The sequence below is a fragment of the Hyperolius riggenbachi genome, chromosome 1, assembly GCF_040937935.1.
Source record: "Hyperolius riggenbachi isolate aHypRig1 chromosome 1, aHypRig1.pri, whole genome shotgun sequence".
Lineage (NCBI taxonomy): Eukaryota > Metazoa > Chordata > Amphibia > Anura > Hyperoliidae > Hyperolius > Hyperolius riggenbachi.
In genome coordinates, this window is record NC_090646.1 from 176,073,756 (window position 1) to 176,090,359 (window position 16,604).

General features: G+C 46.8%; 1 protein-coding gene across 5 annotated transcripts in view; it reads right to left on the minus strand.

The window, feature by feature from the left end:
• Positions 1 to 387: 387 nt before the first annotated feature.
• Positions 388 to 16,604, minus strand: part of GRIA2 (glutamate ionotropic receptor AMPA type subunit 2) — a 217,320-nt gene continuing 201,103 nt past the window's right edge. For 3 of the 5 annotated variants that reach the window (XM_068278876.1, XM_068278874.1, XM_068278875.1), the window contains one exon: positions 388 to 1,162. In XM_068278876.1, the coding sequence (XP_068134977.1) occupies positions 1,007 to 1,162 (156 nt within the window). In that variant the 3' untranslated portion in view covers positions 388 to 1,006. The remainder of the gene's footprint in view (positions 1,163 to 16,604) is intronic. The other 2 variants (XM_068278873.1, XM_068278872.1) reach the window with 1 other exon arrangement.

Consider the following 16,604-nt stretch of genomic DNA (forward strand, 5'->3'; position numbering starts at 1 on the left):
AAAGCAAATATTACAAACATATCAGCTTTTTCAACACAGTAGCCCAAACTGCTCTGTTGTTAATGGGAAATCCTACAAAAGAAAATGATAAGATACACATTGTTAAGTTCAGAAATTAGTTAAACAATAGCTAATAGATTTTCAATGTTTAAGTCATGTTTACGTTTGAATTTTAGATAAGTGTTAGCGGTAACTGCCACAAATGATCCATTGAAAGTTAATTTAACTCTTCATATGACCAAATATCACTAATGGCTACATTAACTTATTGAGAAAATTAACCATAATGAAAAAATGAGCCTTATCAGGTTTCTAATATAACATAATTTTTATGGATTTAGACTTATTTTGTATCAGTTATGATAAAACTGTATTATACAATCTCATTATCTTTCAACAGCTTTTGTTTCACTTCAGCAAATGAATATTTGGTTCGGAAAATATGCAATTATTTTGTAACCCTTATAATCCTTGAATAGTAATTCAATTTTGTTATATACACCCAGAATGGAAGCAATTTTTTGAAAAGCCATTGTTTCCTCTTTTTTTTTCGAAAATACCAAAAAATATTTTTTTTTTTTTCAATGTTAAATGTTTTATTTTTTTATCTTATAAAATGTCAGATCTTGATGCAGTTGATGTCAAGTGTGCTTAAGTCATATGAATCAAGAAACTAACAACGGTGGCTTCAGAAACTGGTGTGTTGCCTGTACAACGATTTTAGTCCGATTAGACAGATCTTCCAATATTAGCTGTGCATGTCAGTCAAGCTTCATCATGAGTAAGTGTAGAAAAGTGTTGAATTGTGTTTCTGCTCTATAGTTTTATATCCCTTTTTTATTTTTCACCCAAGCTTCCATTTTTGTTACTCAAGATGAAATCCACAGGGACAAATAGAATTCTTGTTCCAAAAAAGTCTTCAAGATATTGGATGCCTCTTTCACCACGTTGACAATAAACGCACAAGAAAGACCATTGTGTAAGGCACTCAAAAGGTTCTTATCAATCACGAGAGATCAGTCACACTGACATTCATTCTCATGCCAGGACTCACTGCATGCACTGCTTTTGGAAATTCTGGTGTCAGAACACGTCCATTTTCCCCAGCACTTCCTGTAATTGACAGCCTTGCCTTGTTCCTCATGACATCACTCATGGATATCTTGAATATGAAGGAAAATAGAAATTTTACATAATACAGATAATAAAACCATTTGTAAGACATATAATATAAACATAGACCATAAAGGTGTTTGAACTTACATTAGAAATGATGATAACACACTACGGAGACATCAGTGGGGAACACAACATTGACAACTTTTTGAGTACACATGATAGTGATTCACATACTGGTTAGTAAACACACTGGGGTAGATTTACTAAGGTAAATTCGCTGGACATGATTAAGCAAATTGAAGCACAAATGTATTGAAAGCTAAAATAAACATTTTGACTAAAGTGGAAAAGGGATCAAACTGCCTTTATTGCTGTTTATGGCCAATTTTAACCCCCCCCCCCCTTATATTTAGATAGCAGAAGACTTAGCGGCTCTGTAAGGTTATCCTGCTGAGCCTCATTTTCTTACCTGGTGACTTCATGGGATCATATGACTGCCACATTAGCGATGTTAATATCAAGGAAGCAAGTGAATGGAATTATTTCCAGCAGACAGCAGTAACAACTCGTTTTAGATTCTATTTCTTTTACACTGTTGGTGTGTGCGCGCATGTGTAAGTGTGTGTGTGTTGTGTGTGTGTGTGTGTGTGTGTGTGTGTGTGTGTGTATGTGGAGAGTAGAGTTGGGCCGAACCTCCGATTTTCGGTTCGCGAACCCTGTTCGCGAACCTCCGCGAAAGGTTCGGTTCGCGAAAAAGTTCGCGAACCGCAATAGACTTCAATGGGGAGGCGAACTTTCAAAGTTTTAAAAAATTCTATACACTGCAAAAATGATAGAAAACATGTTTCAAAAGCTCTAATGCCTGGAGTCACACCTAATTGAGTGAAATACACTTTTGCTCGAGGACCCACCCTCCCTCCCTCCTCCAAGCAAGGTCCTTTATACCATTTGCCTACCTACACTAATTAGTTATGGAACAGCTGCTACACACTCTGCTAGGGAGTTTTTACTCTCCCTCCTCCCTCCTCCCACCTCCCTCCTCCCACCTCCCTCCTCCCTCCTCCCCCACCTCCCACCTCCCTCCTCCCACCTCCCACCAACCCATTCCTCCCCTCCCCTCCGGCGGAGGAGGGTGTCTTCTGGCAGGGAATTATACTTTTTTAAAAGCCAGTATATATCATACCATAGCTGGGAATCGAACCCAGATCACACTGCATGGTGGACACGTCAGTGCATCACCCTAAGCACTGTACCACTACAGTAGTGAAGTGAAGCTACGGTAAAATGTACCATTAATGCTCAATGCAATAGAACCATTAGGTTGCTTAAAGGAGAACTGTAGTGAGAGGTATATGGAGGCTGCCATATTGATTTCCTTTTAAGCTATACCAGTTGCCTGGCAGCCCTGCTGATCTATTTGGCTGCAGTAATAATAATAATTATAATCCAAACATTTGTATAGCGCTTTTCTCCTGTCAGACTCAAAGCGCTCAAGAGCTGCAGCCACAGGGACGCACTCAAGAGGCCACCCTGCAGTGTTAGGGAGTCTTGCTTTGAACTCCTTACTGAATAGGTACTTGACCTAGCCAGGATTCGAACCCTAGTCTCCCATGTCAAAGGCAGAACCCTTAACCAGTACACTATCCAGCCACTGTCGTGTGAATCCCACCAGAAACAAGCATGCAGCTAATCTTGTCAGATCTTACAAAAATGTCAAACACCAGATCTGCTGCATGCTTGTTCAGGGTCTAGGGCTAAAAGTATTGGAGGCAGAGGATCTGCAGGATAGCCAGGTAACTGGTATTGCTTAAAAGGAAATCAATATGGTAGCCTCCATATACCTTTCACTACAGTTCTCCTTTAAAGGGAACCTTAACTGAGAGTGATATGGCTGTTTCCTGTAAACAATACCAGTTGCCTGGCAGTCCAGCTGATCTTTGTGACTGCAATAGTGGCTGAATCACACCCTGAAACAAGCATGCAGCTAATCCAGTCTGACTTCAGTCAGAGCACCTGATCTGCATGCTTGTTCAGGGGCTGTGGCTAAAAGTATTAGAGACACAGGATCAGCAGGCGATTCAGGCAACTGGTATTATTTTAAAAGGAAAAATCCATATCCTTCTCCGTTTAGGTTCCCTTTAAGGATTTGTAGCATAAAAGCCAACTCACATTGGCTGGGATTCGAACCTGGGTCTCTCTGTATGATGGACAAGCACACTATCCACTATACCAACTGAAGCTGGCCTGAAAATGCTGGCCTGAAAATGCTGGCCTGAAAATGCTGGCCTGAAAATGCTGGCCTGAAAATGCTGGCCTGAAATTGCTGGCCTGAAAACAAGCTGCATGCTTGTTTCAGGGTGTGATGCAGCTTGTTTTCAGGCCAGCAATTTCAGGCCAGCAATTTCAGGCCAGCAATTTCAGGCCAGCAATTTCAGGCCAGCTTCAGTTGGTATAGTGGATAGTGTGCTTGTCCACCATACAGTGAGACCCAGGTTCGAATCCCAGCCAATGTGAGTTGGCTTTTATGCTACAAATCCTGGGATTTGGGAGGAGGGAGGTGGGAGGAGGGAGGAGGGAGGAGGGAGGAGGGGAGGAGGGAGGTGGGAGGTGGAGGAGGGAGGTGGGAGGTGGGAGGAGGGAGGAGGGAGGAGGGAGGAGGGAGGAGGGAGGTGGGAGGTGGGAGGAGGAGAGGTGGGAGGAGGGAGGAGGGAGGAGGGAGGTGGGAGGAGGGAGGTGGGAGGAGGGAGGAGGGAGGAGGGAGGAGGGAGGTGGGAGGAGGGAGGAGGGGAAGGTGGGAGAGTGGGAGGTGGGAGGTGGGAGGTGGGAGGAGGGAGGTGGGAGGTGGGAGGTGGGAGGAGGGAGGAGGGGAGGTGGGAGGTGGGAGGTGGGAGGAGGGAGGAGGGAGGAGGGAGGGTGGGAGGAGGGAGGAGGGAGGAGGGAGGAGGGAGGAGGGAGGAGGGAGGAGGGAGGTGGGAGGAGGGAGGAGGTTGAGGGAGGGAGGTGGAGAGGAGGGAGGAGGGAGGTGGGAGGAGGGAGGAGGGAGGTGGGAGGAGGAGGAGGAGAGGGGAGGAGGTGGGAGGAGGGAGGTGGGGAGGAGGGAGGTGGGAGGTGGGAGGAGGGAGGTGGGAGGTGGAGGAGGGAGGGAGGGAGGAGGGAGGAGGGAGGAGGGAGGAGGGAGGAGGGAGGAGGGAGGAGGGAGGAGGGAGGAGGGATGGTGGGAGGAGGGAGGAGGGAGGTGGGAGGAGGGAGGTGGAGGGTGGAGGTGGGAGGTGGAGGAGGGAGGGGGAGGTGGGAGGAGAGGAGGTGGGAGGAGGGAGGGGAGGTGGAGGAGGGAGGAGGGAGGTGGGAGGAGGGAGGTGGGAGGAGGAGGAGGGAGGTGGGGAGGAGGGAGGAGGGAGAGAGGAGGGGAGGTGGGAGGAGGAGGAGGGAGGGGAGGAGGGAGAGTGGGAGGTGGGAGGAGGGAGGAGGGAGGTGGGAGGAGGGAGGGGGAGGAGGGAGGGAGGGAGGAGGGAGGACGGGGTGGGAGGAGGGAGGAGGGAGGGGAGGAGGGAGGAGGGAGGAGGGAGGAGGGAGGAGGGAGGAGGGAGGAGGGAGGAGGGAGGAGGGAGGTGGGGAGGGAGGTGGGAGGTGGGAGGTGGGAGGAGGGAGGAGGGAGGGTGGGAGGAGGGAGGTGGGAGGTGGGAGGAGGTGGAGAGGAGTGAGGAGGGGGAGGTTGGGAGGAGGGAGGATGGCGGTGGGAGGAGGAGAGGGAGGAGGAGGAGGAGGCGGGAGGAGGGAGGAGGGAGGAGGGAGGTCGGGCGGAGGGGGAGGGAGGAGGGAGGTGAGGGAGGGAGGAGGGAGAGGTGGGAGGAGGGAGGAAGGGAGGAGGGTACGGTGGGAGGAGGAGGAGGAGGATGGTAGGAGGGAGGTGGAAGGTAGGGAGTGGAGGAGGGAGGAGGTGGGAGGAGAGGGAGGAGGGAGGTAGGGAGGAGGGAGGGTGGGAGGAGGGAGGAGGGAGGTGGGAGGAGGGGAGGAGGGAGGGAGGATTGGCGCGCATCAAATCTCACAAGCAGAGACTATCAGTGCGTAGTAGCCGCAGTCCCAACTAATTAGTGTAGGCAGACAACTGAGTCCCATGGTATAAAAGACCTAGCTTGAAGGGAGGGTGGGTGGGTCCTCAACAAGCAGTGTGTTTGACCCATAACATGTCTGCTGACCAGTGAAATGGAGGGTAAAAATTTTGTTTTTTGATGCGACTGGGCGAAAGCGAACTTCCGCCAAAACGTTCGCCTGCGGGAGGCGAACGCGAACCCACCGAAGTTCGCCAGGAACCGTTCCGCCGGCGAACCGTTCGGCCCAACTCTAGTGGAGAGTAGTAGTGGTCTATAACTGAACTGCACCCAAAAATTTGCCCTTTCAGAAAAAAAAGTGATAAGTGGTTTGAACATTAGGCATGTCAAGTAGCCAGAGCACAGAGAATAAATATGGGGTTTGCAAAATGTCAAAATGCTCATTATAGTTCACTGCCATCAGCCAACAATAGATCACCACATTCTGATGTGTAACATTAGGTAGTGGTTGGACAAAGCTTGATTGGCTAACCTTGTCACAGGTGGCGGCTGGGGCTTATCAACAAGCCTGGAGTTTATAGCGTATACTGGGGGGATGAGTTACAGGGTGGCTCTCTTTACCAATGCGGGATCTGAGTGCTCAAAGAGGTAGCGAGTATTGCCATACAATTACAAGAGAATGAGAGTCTGGCACTGCAGTGCAATCTGCGCATTTATTTAAGCAAAGGACATATGTTCATCAGTACATACTCCCACTGTGAGACTGCATAGAGCAGAAATGGTCCTACCATCAGGTGAGGTGGATAGCAGTGGGCATACAGGGTGCAAACGGGCAAACTAATGGCCACTTCTCACGGCGATGCCTGTTCTAAAGAGTTAGTTTTGCATGGGCACTCATGGAATGGAATCATAATGAGTTTGGCTACACTGTAGCCAAACTCACATAATGCCTGGGCTGGTAGCTTAGTTTGAGGGGATAGGAATGGGGTTTAGCTATAATATAGCTATTAGCTAAGCCCTGAGGTTAGTGTTAGGTGACCAGGTAGCAGGGAGGGAAGTTAGTGTTAGGCAGAGAAGAGGTTAGCATTAGGCATGGAGAGGGTGAAGGTTAGTGTTAGGTTTCTATGGGGGAGGTTTTTGTTAGGTGAACATGGGGGGAGGTCAGTGTTGGGCATCTCCAGGGCAAGGTCAGTGTTAGGAGTGAATGGAGAGTGGTGTGATATTACGTATATTACAATTTTCAGTAATATCTCATGCCTAGATTAACAGGTGACAGTGCTAAACATCCCATCTGGGGTGCTTCTGGACACTAATAGAGAGAGAATTATGTGGCGTAGATACACCATAGAAGGCTAGGGGAAAATATGGATGTGGTCATGTCAGTTTCAAATTGTGTCTAATATGACATTATACAAAAATCATGTTTTTTTTTCAAAAAACAATTATCAGTGTCTCTCCCCAAGTAATGTAATTATGGTGCATGTCTCATCCAAACAGCATAATTAGGCTGCATAACCCCCTAAAACAATATAAATAGACTGCGCACAAACATTGCAACTATTCAGAGTTCCTCTAAAAACAACAAAAACAGGCAAAGTGTGCCCACTAAAACAACATAAACAGGCAGAGTGTGCCTACTAAAACAACATAAATAGGCAGTGTGGCTCCAAAATATAACTGTGAATTGTGTATTCCAAAACATAATTAGGCGGTGTGCCCTTAAATCGCTGGTATTCACTGGTGCTTGTCAATAAACTGTAAAAAATGTCATACTTACCTTCCAGTTCACTCACTTTCTTAATCCTCGCTTTCTGAAGCAGATAATCTTCTTGCATGCCAAGAGTAAACAAAATGAACAGTCTACTGTCAGGTGATGCGGCACAGCAGTACACATCACTCTGCAGAGTCTGCACCATCCTAGCCTGTCTTTATAGGCAATATTGGAAGATCACTCCTGCGCTGCCTCCTGCCTAACTGCATCTAGGAGATCCAAAATACATAGCAAGCCGATTGGACCCTCACCGATCACAAATGAATCAGTTAGTAATTTATTTCTTCCAAAATACAAATTAAGACTCAATTCAATAGCATTAGAAATTTGTCATTGATCTATCTGCTAGCATTGTACTACTTCAAGCTGTGTGGTGTTTCACGATATAAACAAACTGACTCTGTTAAGGTCATTAAATTTGCTAATGAAACAACCATTATCGGCCTTAACGACAGCAAAGGAGAGTGTACTTATCACAGCAAGACTGAGAGAATTTGGGATTGGTGTAAAGGGCAACAAGCTCATCCTCAACGCCGCAAAAACTGTTGAATTGATTGTGGGCTTTAGGAAACACCCCTCCACACTCTCTCCAGTCCTCATTGGTGAGACTGAAGTCTCCAGGGTACCATGTGTGTTTCTCGGCACAACCACAACAAACGACCTAACATGGGACAAAAGACCACTACAATTCAGAAGAAGGCACAACAAAGATTGTAATGCTAGATTAGCTGTTGACCAGCTTTTACACTGCTACATCATCATTGTACGCAAGAGCAACCGCTAACCACAATTACAAGCTCCAAAGGGTCATTAGCACAGCAGAAAAGATCATTGGATTGCTCCTGCCACCTTTAGATTTCATCCACACTACAATGGGGCTGAGGGCTACCTGGATATCGTACAACCCATCCCACCTGAGCAGTTGCTTCTTCAAGCTCCTCCCACCGGACTTCCGCTACAAAACCATCCCCTCCAGAAACACCAGGCACACAAAAGCTCCTTCTTCCCCCAAGCAGTCCTTCTGTTGAACTCCAGCCACAACCCCCAACCACCAGGTTTGCCCCCGTGGTACTCTAGTTCACGAGACAGCTGTATTCCCAAGCCATCCACTGTGTAGTACGGTCGCCGCACCCTAGTTGTTCCAACCAGATGACCAGCTGATAACATGTTGTTTGCCAGATCCAACCGGTGGATCAACCTGACCAACTATCAGGCAGGTTGGAATGTGTGTACACGTCTTTTGAACAACTTTGTTGTTTTTGAATGCAGACATGTTGTGAAGTTTGTCATTTAGCTTGCACACATAGGGCCTGATTCACAAAGCTTTTCTGTTAAATTAACTCACCTTATTTATTAGCTCACAATTTATCTCTCCTTAAATGACTTAACTCATGATTAACCTCTCCTTATCTAACGTAACTCATGGTTTAGCTCTCCTTATTTGACATAACTCATAGTGTAGCTCTCCTTTTTTGGCATAACTCATGGTTTAGCTCTCCTTATTTGACATAAATCATGGTTTAGCTCTTCTTATTTTAAATAAATCATGGTTTAGCTCTCGTTATTTGACATAACTCATGGTTTAGCTCTCCTTATCTATTTATCTCATGACTTATCTCTCCTTATTTGTTTATCTAGCATGCAATAGCACTCCTTACAGTTAAGGTGAAAAAGAAGTAGCCTTTGTGAATCAACCCCATAGTATTTAAGTGAATTGGATGTTTAGTTGGTTGGGGTGTGTGTACGTACTAAACAGGTAAACAACTTGTGTGGCTGGTCATGTTGTACAGTTGGTTGTGCATTAAGTTTGATGTCTGTAGAATGCTAGAACAGATACTTTATATTTTCTCCCTTTATCTGACTGCTATCTTTTACCACCTCTGTTTGCTTTTAAGGTTAAAGTGTAACAGAGATGGTCATTATTTATACTTACCTTGGGCTTTCCACAGCCCCAAGAGCACTCAGGCCTTCCTTGCTGTCCTCCTTGGGTCCCCCATTCTGGAGCTATGACTCCCGGTAATCTGGTCAGTTGCCGCCAGTCATTCTTTTGCGCATGCAAGGCTCAGCGTGCGCCCCTGCCGTGCTCCCATCCTCTGGAGTGTTCTGTGCCTGTGCAGTACTACTGCGCATGCACAGAATGCCCTAGGGGACGGGAGTGCGATGAGGGGTGTGCGCACAACTGAGCCGCTATTGGGCAGAAGCCCGCGACTGCCCGGATTACCAGGAGTTATAGCGTAGAACGTGGATCTGAAAATAATGGGGAAGGAGGCCCTGGTGCTCATGGGGCTGGAGGAAGCATAGGTAAGTATAAATAAGGGCTGGGAAACCATCTCTAGATTCCTTTAACCACTTGAGGACCCACCCTTTACCCCCCCTTAAGGACCAGCGCTGTTTGTTGGGTACTGTGCTGGGTGGGCTCTGCAGCCCCCAGCACAGATCAGCGGGCATGCAGAGCGATCAGATCGACCCCCTTTTTTCCCCCCTATGGGGATGATGTGCAGGGGGGGTCTGATCGCTCCTGCCTGCAGGCATGTTGCGAGGGGGGGGGCACCTCAAAGCCCCCCTCCGCGGCGAAATTCCCCCCTCCCTCTCCTACCTGTCATGCCCAGTGATCCGGGCTGCACAGGACGCTATCCGTCCTGTGCAGCCAGTGACAGGACGTCCCCTGTCACATGGCGGCGATCCCCGGCCGCTGATTGGCCGGGGATCGCCGATCTGCCTTACAGCGCTGCTGCGCAGCAGCGCCGTACAACCGGCCCGCAGGCTATTCACGGAGCCCCCCGCCGTGAATTGACAGGAAGCAGCCGCTCGCGCGAGTGGCTGCTTCCTGATTAATTAGCCTGCAGCCGGCGACGCAGAACTGCGTCGCTGGTCCTGCAGCTGCCACTTTGCCGACGCACGGTATAAGCGTGCGGTCGGCAAGTGGTTAACCCATTCAGGTTCCGTGGTTTTCACGAGAGAAATGTTCACCTCCCATTCATTAGCCTATAACTTTATCACTACTTATCACAATGAACTGATCTATATCTTGTTTTTTCCGCCACCAATTAGGCTTTCTTTGGGGGGTACATTTTGCTAAGAGCCACTTTACTGTAAACGCATTTTAACAAGAAGAATAAGAAAAAAATGGAAAAATGCATTATTTCTCAGTTTTCAGCCATTATAGTTTTAAAATAATACATGCCTCCATAATTAAAACTCACGTATTGTATATGCCCATATGTCCCGGTTATTACACCGTTAAAATTATGTCCCTATCACAATGTATGGCGACAATATTTTATTTGGAAATAAAGGTGCATTTTTTCCATTTTGCATCCATCACTATTAACAAGTTTAAAATAAAAAAAATATAGAAATATTTCATCTTTACATTGATATTTAAAAAGTTTAGACCCTTAGGTAAATATTTACATTTTTTTTTTTTTTTTATTGTAATGGTTTTTTTTATTTATAGTAAACATTTTATTTGGGTAGCTTTGGGAGGGTGGGGGGTAAACAATAGATTTATAATGTAAATGTGTGTTGATTTTAATTCATTTTTATTTTCAGGTGTAGTATTACTTTTTGGCCACAAGATGGCGGCCATGAGTTTGTTTACATGACGTCACTCTAAGCGTAACATACGCTTAGAGTGGCGCATCAGGAAGTGAATGGCCAGAAAAGGCGCAGCTTCCGAGAGAAGCTGACGCTTTTTCAGCGGGGGAGAGGAATCAATGATCGGACTTCATAGTCCGATACATTGATTCCCTGACTACCGAATCCGCGGCCGGGAGTGCGTGTGCACGCGCGCGATCGGCCGTGGGGGCGCGCGGTAGCGCACATGGTTTCTGGACGTAGTTTCTACGTCCAGAAACCAAGATAGGTTAAGCAGGCACACTCGTAAAAAAATTTAAAAATGTAAAAAACATGTGCACATGCATATAAAATTTAAATTCTCAGAGTAAATTGTCTCAGAGTAAATTGCTGTCTCTCTGTCTCAGAGTAATTTGCATTGTAGATTTCTTATTTCCTGTGTAACTGTCACTTACAGTAAATGTTATTAGAGGGACACTACAGCGAAAAACTGTAAAATTTAAAATATGTGCAAACATATACAAATAAGAAGTACATTTTTCCAGAGTAAAATGAGCCATAAATTACTTTTTTCCTATGTTGCTGTCACTTACAGTAGGTAGTAGAAATCTGACAGAAGTGACAGGTTTTGGACTAGTCCATCTCTTTATAGAGGATTCTTAGGGATATATTTATTTTCAAATGCACTTAGTGAATGCCAGTTGCTCCGTCCAACTGCCAAAAAACTGTGTAGAGAGCAGGGAAGCTGGCCAGCATCCTTGTTTGAATCCTTTTTTGGGAATATCTTTATAAAGAATAAAAGCCTTGCTGAGAATCCCCTATGAAGAGATGGACTTGTCCAAAACCTGTCATTTCTGTCAGATTTCTATTGCCTACTGTAATAGAAATAGAAATCGCTGTAGTGTCCCTTTAATCTGATAGCTTCGACCAACAGAATTCGGACTAGTCCATTTGCTCATAGGGAATTCTTAAGGTTTCCTTAAATCTTTTTTTAATATACTTTCTACCAAGAGTCTATACAAAAATGTCAGTTGGCCAGCTTACTCATATGTGCCACTATTGTGGCAGCTGGACTGTACCATTTCCAACCAGGGTGTTCTTTTGAATAAAGGAAATCCTGAAAAATTTCCATGAAAATAACGTACTAGTCCAAAACCTATTGTAAGAGGTTCTGAGCCAACAATAATATCTACTGTAAGCATCAACTAACTACATCGAAAATGTAATTTACAGTACATTTTACTCTGGGGCAACTGTACCTCTTATCCATATGTGTGTATACATGTATTTTAAATTTTGTCGTTATTTGTGACAGTGGTCCTTTAAAGGAGATGGAACTTTTATAAAAAATTTCATTCAGAACAGAAAGTAATAAAGACGATAAAGAAACAGAACTTTCTTTTTGCTTTGTACAAATCATCATAGCAAAACTTAGACTGAGTCACGGCAGACTAACACTTACATCATTGTATCACGTTGTGCAAAATCAGCGCATACCAATGCAGAAGCAATGACAGCCCTATGGAGCTATCACACTGATCACAGGCAGTGGCGGCGCCACACTGGGGCTTACTCAGGCTTCAGCCCCAGCTGTCATGTGGTCAGCCCCCCCTAAAGCCCCCCCGCGGCTGCCTCAAGTCCCAGTGACGTCCCCAGCGGCACCTCTAGTGACTGGAACTCCAGACAGTCACCTAGAACACTGTCATAGGCAGGGAGTGCAGAATTGCACGCCTCTGCTGAATCTGCCGTCTGCCGCTGTGCTGCCCCTTTAAGCGTCAAGAACACTGCGGTTCAGCGTTCGGCTCCTTTACTGTAGCCTCTCTGCCTCCTTCTAATGGATCCTCCCTCTTTGCTGCGTGATTGGTCAGAAGTAGGTAGCTCCGCCCCCAAGCCGATCACTGTTGGAAGGAAAGCAGGTGGGCGGGGAGGAAAGCAGGTGGGAAGTAGATGGGGAGTAGGATGCCTCGCTCGCTCCCTAAACTGGTTGGAGGAGGAGAGCAAGTGGGCAGGAAGGTGAGTAGGGAAGAGATCCCGCCCTCAGCTGCTCTCCTCTGCAACTTCCAGCACCTGTCTGTTGTCCACCACCAGGAGCATGGCATTGGTAAGTAAATGGCACACACACCCACTACCCCTAGCTTGCACTAGGCACTCACTACCCCAATAGCCTACACATGCACTATAGATGCACCCACTACCCCTATAGCCTGCACCCACTCCCAGCAGCACCCACTATAGCGTGTACCTAGCTCCCTTTACCCCATAGCCTGAACCCACACCCCTATAGCAGCACCCACAATAGCCTGTACCTAGCTCCCTCTACGCCCTACAGCCTGAACCCACACCTAGCACCTACTATAGCCTGCACCTAGCTCCCACTACCCCCTATAGCCTGCACCTAGCACCCACTACACACTATAGCCTGCACCCACACCTAGCATCCACTATAGCCTGCAGCTTGCACCCACTACCCCCTATAGCCTGCACCTAGCACCCACTACACACTATAGCCTGCACCCACACCTAGCACCTACTATAGCCTGCACCTAGCTCCCACTACCCCCTATAGCCTGCACCTAGCTCCCACTACCCCCAATAGCCTGCACCTAGCACCCACTACACACTATAGCCTGCACCCACTACCCCCTATAGCCTGCACCTAGCACCCACTACACACTATAGCCTGCACCCACACCTAGCACCTATTATAGCCTGCACCTAGCTCCCACTACCCCCTATAGCCTGCACCTAGCTCCCACTACCCTCTATAGCCTGCACCTAGCACCCACTACACACTATAGCCAGCGGGTGGGAAGTAGATGGGGAGTAGGATGCCTCACTCGCTCAATAAACTGGTTGGAGGAGAAGAGCAAGTGGGCAGGAAGGTGAGTAGGGAAGAGATCCCACCCTCAGCTGCTCTCCTCTGCAACTTCCAGCACCTGTCTGTTGTCCACCACCAGGAGCATGGCATTGGTAAGTAAATGGCACACACACCCACTACCCCTAGCTTGCACTAGGCACTCACTACCCCAATAGCCTACACATGCACTATAGATGCACCCACTACCCCTATAGCCTGCACCCACTCCCAGCAGCACCCACTATAGCGTGTACCTAGCTCCCTTTACCCTCATAGCCTGAACCCACACCCCTATAGCAGCACCCACAATAGCCTGTACCTAGCTCCCTCTACGCCCTATAGCCTGAACCCACACCTAGCACCTACTATAGCCTGCACCTAGCACCCACTACACACTATAGCCTGCACCCACACCTAGCATCCACTATAGCCTGCAGCTTGCACCCACTACCCCCTATAGCCTGCACCTAGCACCCACTACACACTATAGCCTGCACCCACACCTAGCACCTACTATAGCCTGCACCTAGCTCCCACTACCCCCTATAGCCTGCACCTAGCTCCCACTACCCCCTATAGCCTGCACCTAGCACCCACTACACACTATAGCCTGCACCCACACCTAGCACCGACTATAGCCTGCAGCTTGCACCCACAACCCCCTATACACGGCACCTAGCACCCACTACACACTATAGCCTGCACCCACGCCTAGCACCCACTATAGCCTGCAGCTTGCACCCACTACCCCCTATAGCCTGAACACACCCAGCACCCACTAAAGCCTGCACCTAACACCCAATCCTATGGTCTGCACCCACTATAGCCTGCACCTAGCACCAACTTCCCCTTATAGCCTGCACCCACACCCAGCACCCTTTATAGCCTGCATCCAGCACCGACTATTATCTGCACCTAGAACCCATATCGCCTGCACCTAGCACCCACTACCCCCTATAGCCTGCACCCACACCAAGCTCACAATACAGCCTGCACCTAGAAACCACTATACACTATAGTCCTCCCACATTATTATTATGTATTTAGCAGAGCAGAGAGAGAGAGCCAGCCAGTCCAGGACAATGGAGGTAATACACCCTGCCTCATGCTCTATTACCCATAGGCATTCTCTCTGTTTCTTTCATCACTCTCTGTCTGTCAGATGCTGAGACCAACAGGGCCCTGACCACTTCTGTCTTTCTGTCCATCCTCTGTCTCACACTCCCTCTCCTTCCACCTCTCTGCTCAACAACTGTCTCACGTTACCCAACCTTTCTCACTCTCTTTCTCCCTTGCCCACCCTCTCTCCCCCCTGTCTCTTTCCACCTCTCTGCCCACCCTCTCTCCCCCTCTGTCTCTTTCCACCTCTCTGCCCACCCTCTGTCGTTGTCTACCCTCTACTGTGTGTGGAAATAGATTGATGTGCATTTTTTAACTTGGGGGACTCATAATTCCTTATTTTGTCTTTACATAGAGGCCTCATAGTTATTGTATTTGTCATTACCTCATGGTTGCAGCATTTTGTCATTATTTGGAGGCCTCATGATTGCTGCATTTGTTACTACTTGGAAGTCTTATGATTGCTGCATTTGTCATTTTGTGGAGGCCTCACGTTTGCTGCATTTCTCATTGCTTTGAGGCCTCGTGTTTGCTGCATTTTTTATTACTTGGAAGCCTCAAGATTACTGAATTTCTCATTACTTGTATTTTTTTCACAGTCTAATAATTTTTACCATAAATTATGAGTATGTTGGGGGAACCGCTGTTGCCAGATTGTCTATTTTGGGGGGACCACTGCCATAGTATCTGTATTTTGGAGGAACCTCTGCCAGATTATGTGTATTTTTGGTGAAATGCTGTTAGATTACATGTATTTTGGGGGGAAACACTATGGCAGAGCTTAAACTTCCCTGGCAGATTTTTTACACCACTGCTAAGGTCATGTATATTTGGCCCCACCCATGACCACACCCGCATTCTGTTGCATGAACACACCCATTTTTCAGCATGAGCCCCGTCTGCCAGCCATTGAGCCCCTTTTGAGCCCCCCCAAAAATCTGAAGCTGGAGCCGCCACTGATCACAGGGGGTTGTGAGGTTATGACTTCCATCAAGGCAACACAATAGATACTCTTGCAATACAGGAAAATGTGCTGGCAGTGAAGCTTACTTTTATGGTATACTGTAGGTAGTCCACGACTTACAAACACCTGACTTACAAATGAACTGCCGATACGAACGGCATGAAAATGTGAAATTTGATTCCGTGGGAACAAGTGAAACATTTTTTTGTGTGGTTATGACCTTCCCAGACTGTTGTTGCTATAATTTAGCCTCTACTTCAAATCTGAGGCTAGGTAGTGATCACATGAGGATGGGAGACAATTGTCAAGTCATGGTCAGATTCTGATCTAGTTACATTCTAAAGTAAGGCTGTATGTTATGCAGCCTTATTAGTAGATAAGGAAGGAGTAGCCATACACAGAGTTTCTTCCAAAGCAAATGTTGTAATCTTTCCTAGAAGTAACAGAATTCATTTGAATAAAGTGTGATTTAAAATGATAAGCTGGAGAAATTCCTGACACTGTTTTAGCCACAGAAATTATATTTTTGCCAAAGGAATTATTTTCACAAAAACATATTGAATTTTTTACATGATGAGAATTTTCTTGAAATGTCTATTTTTGTGACAACAATTTTGCAAAATGAAAGGGGAGATAGTCAAGAGCCCCTGATAGTGTAGTAGGTTTAGTAAGACAATCTCCAATGTTGCAGGCAGTGAATTAATACTCACAAAGGTGGGTTACCACCAAGCTAACCACATGGGCAGGTGGGGAGATTAGACCCAACCCCACTTGGGTTAAGAATGATGTCACTCTCCATTCTCCATAGGTGTTGAAAACTACAAGAAGGAAGGGGGGGGGGGGGTTAACACCCCTCCAACATGGGTGGACTAGTGATAAAAAAGCAGCTGGGAACAGAGGCACCAAAATAGGATAAAATATGCTACAAACAATTTAAAAATAGGATGTAGTGGTAGACTTACCTCCCACAATATAGAATTTCTGAGTCTGTATTGTGGGAGGTAAGTCCACCATCTCCTACACATTTTTATTTAAAAAATAATAATAATAATATTTATAAAAAAAAAAAAAAAAACACTGGAGGGGATGATCAGACCCCACCAACAGGAAGCTCTGTTGGTGGAGGAAAAAGGGGGGAGGGGATCACTT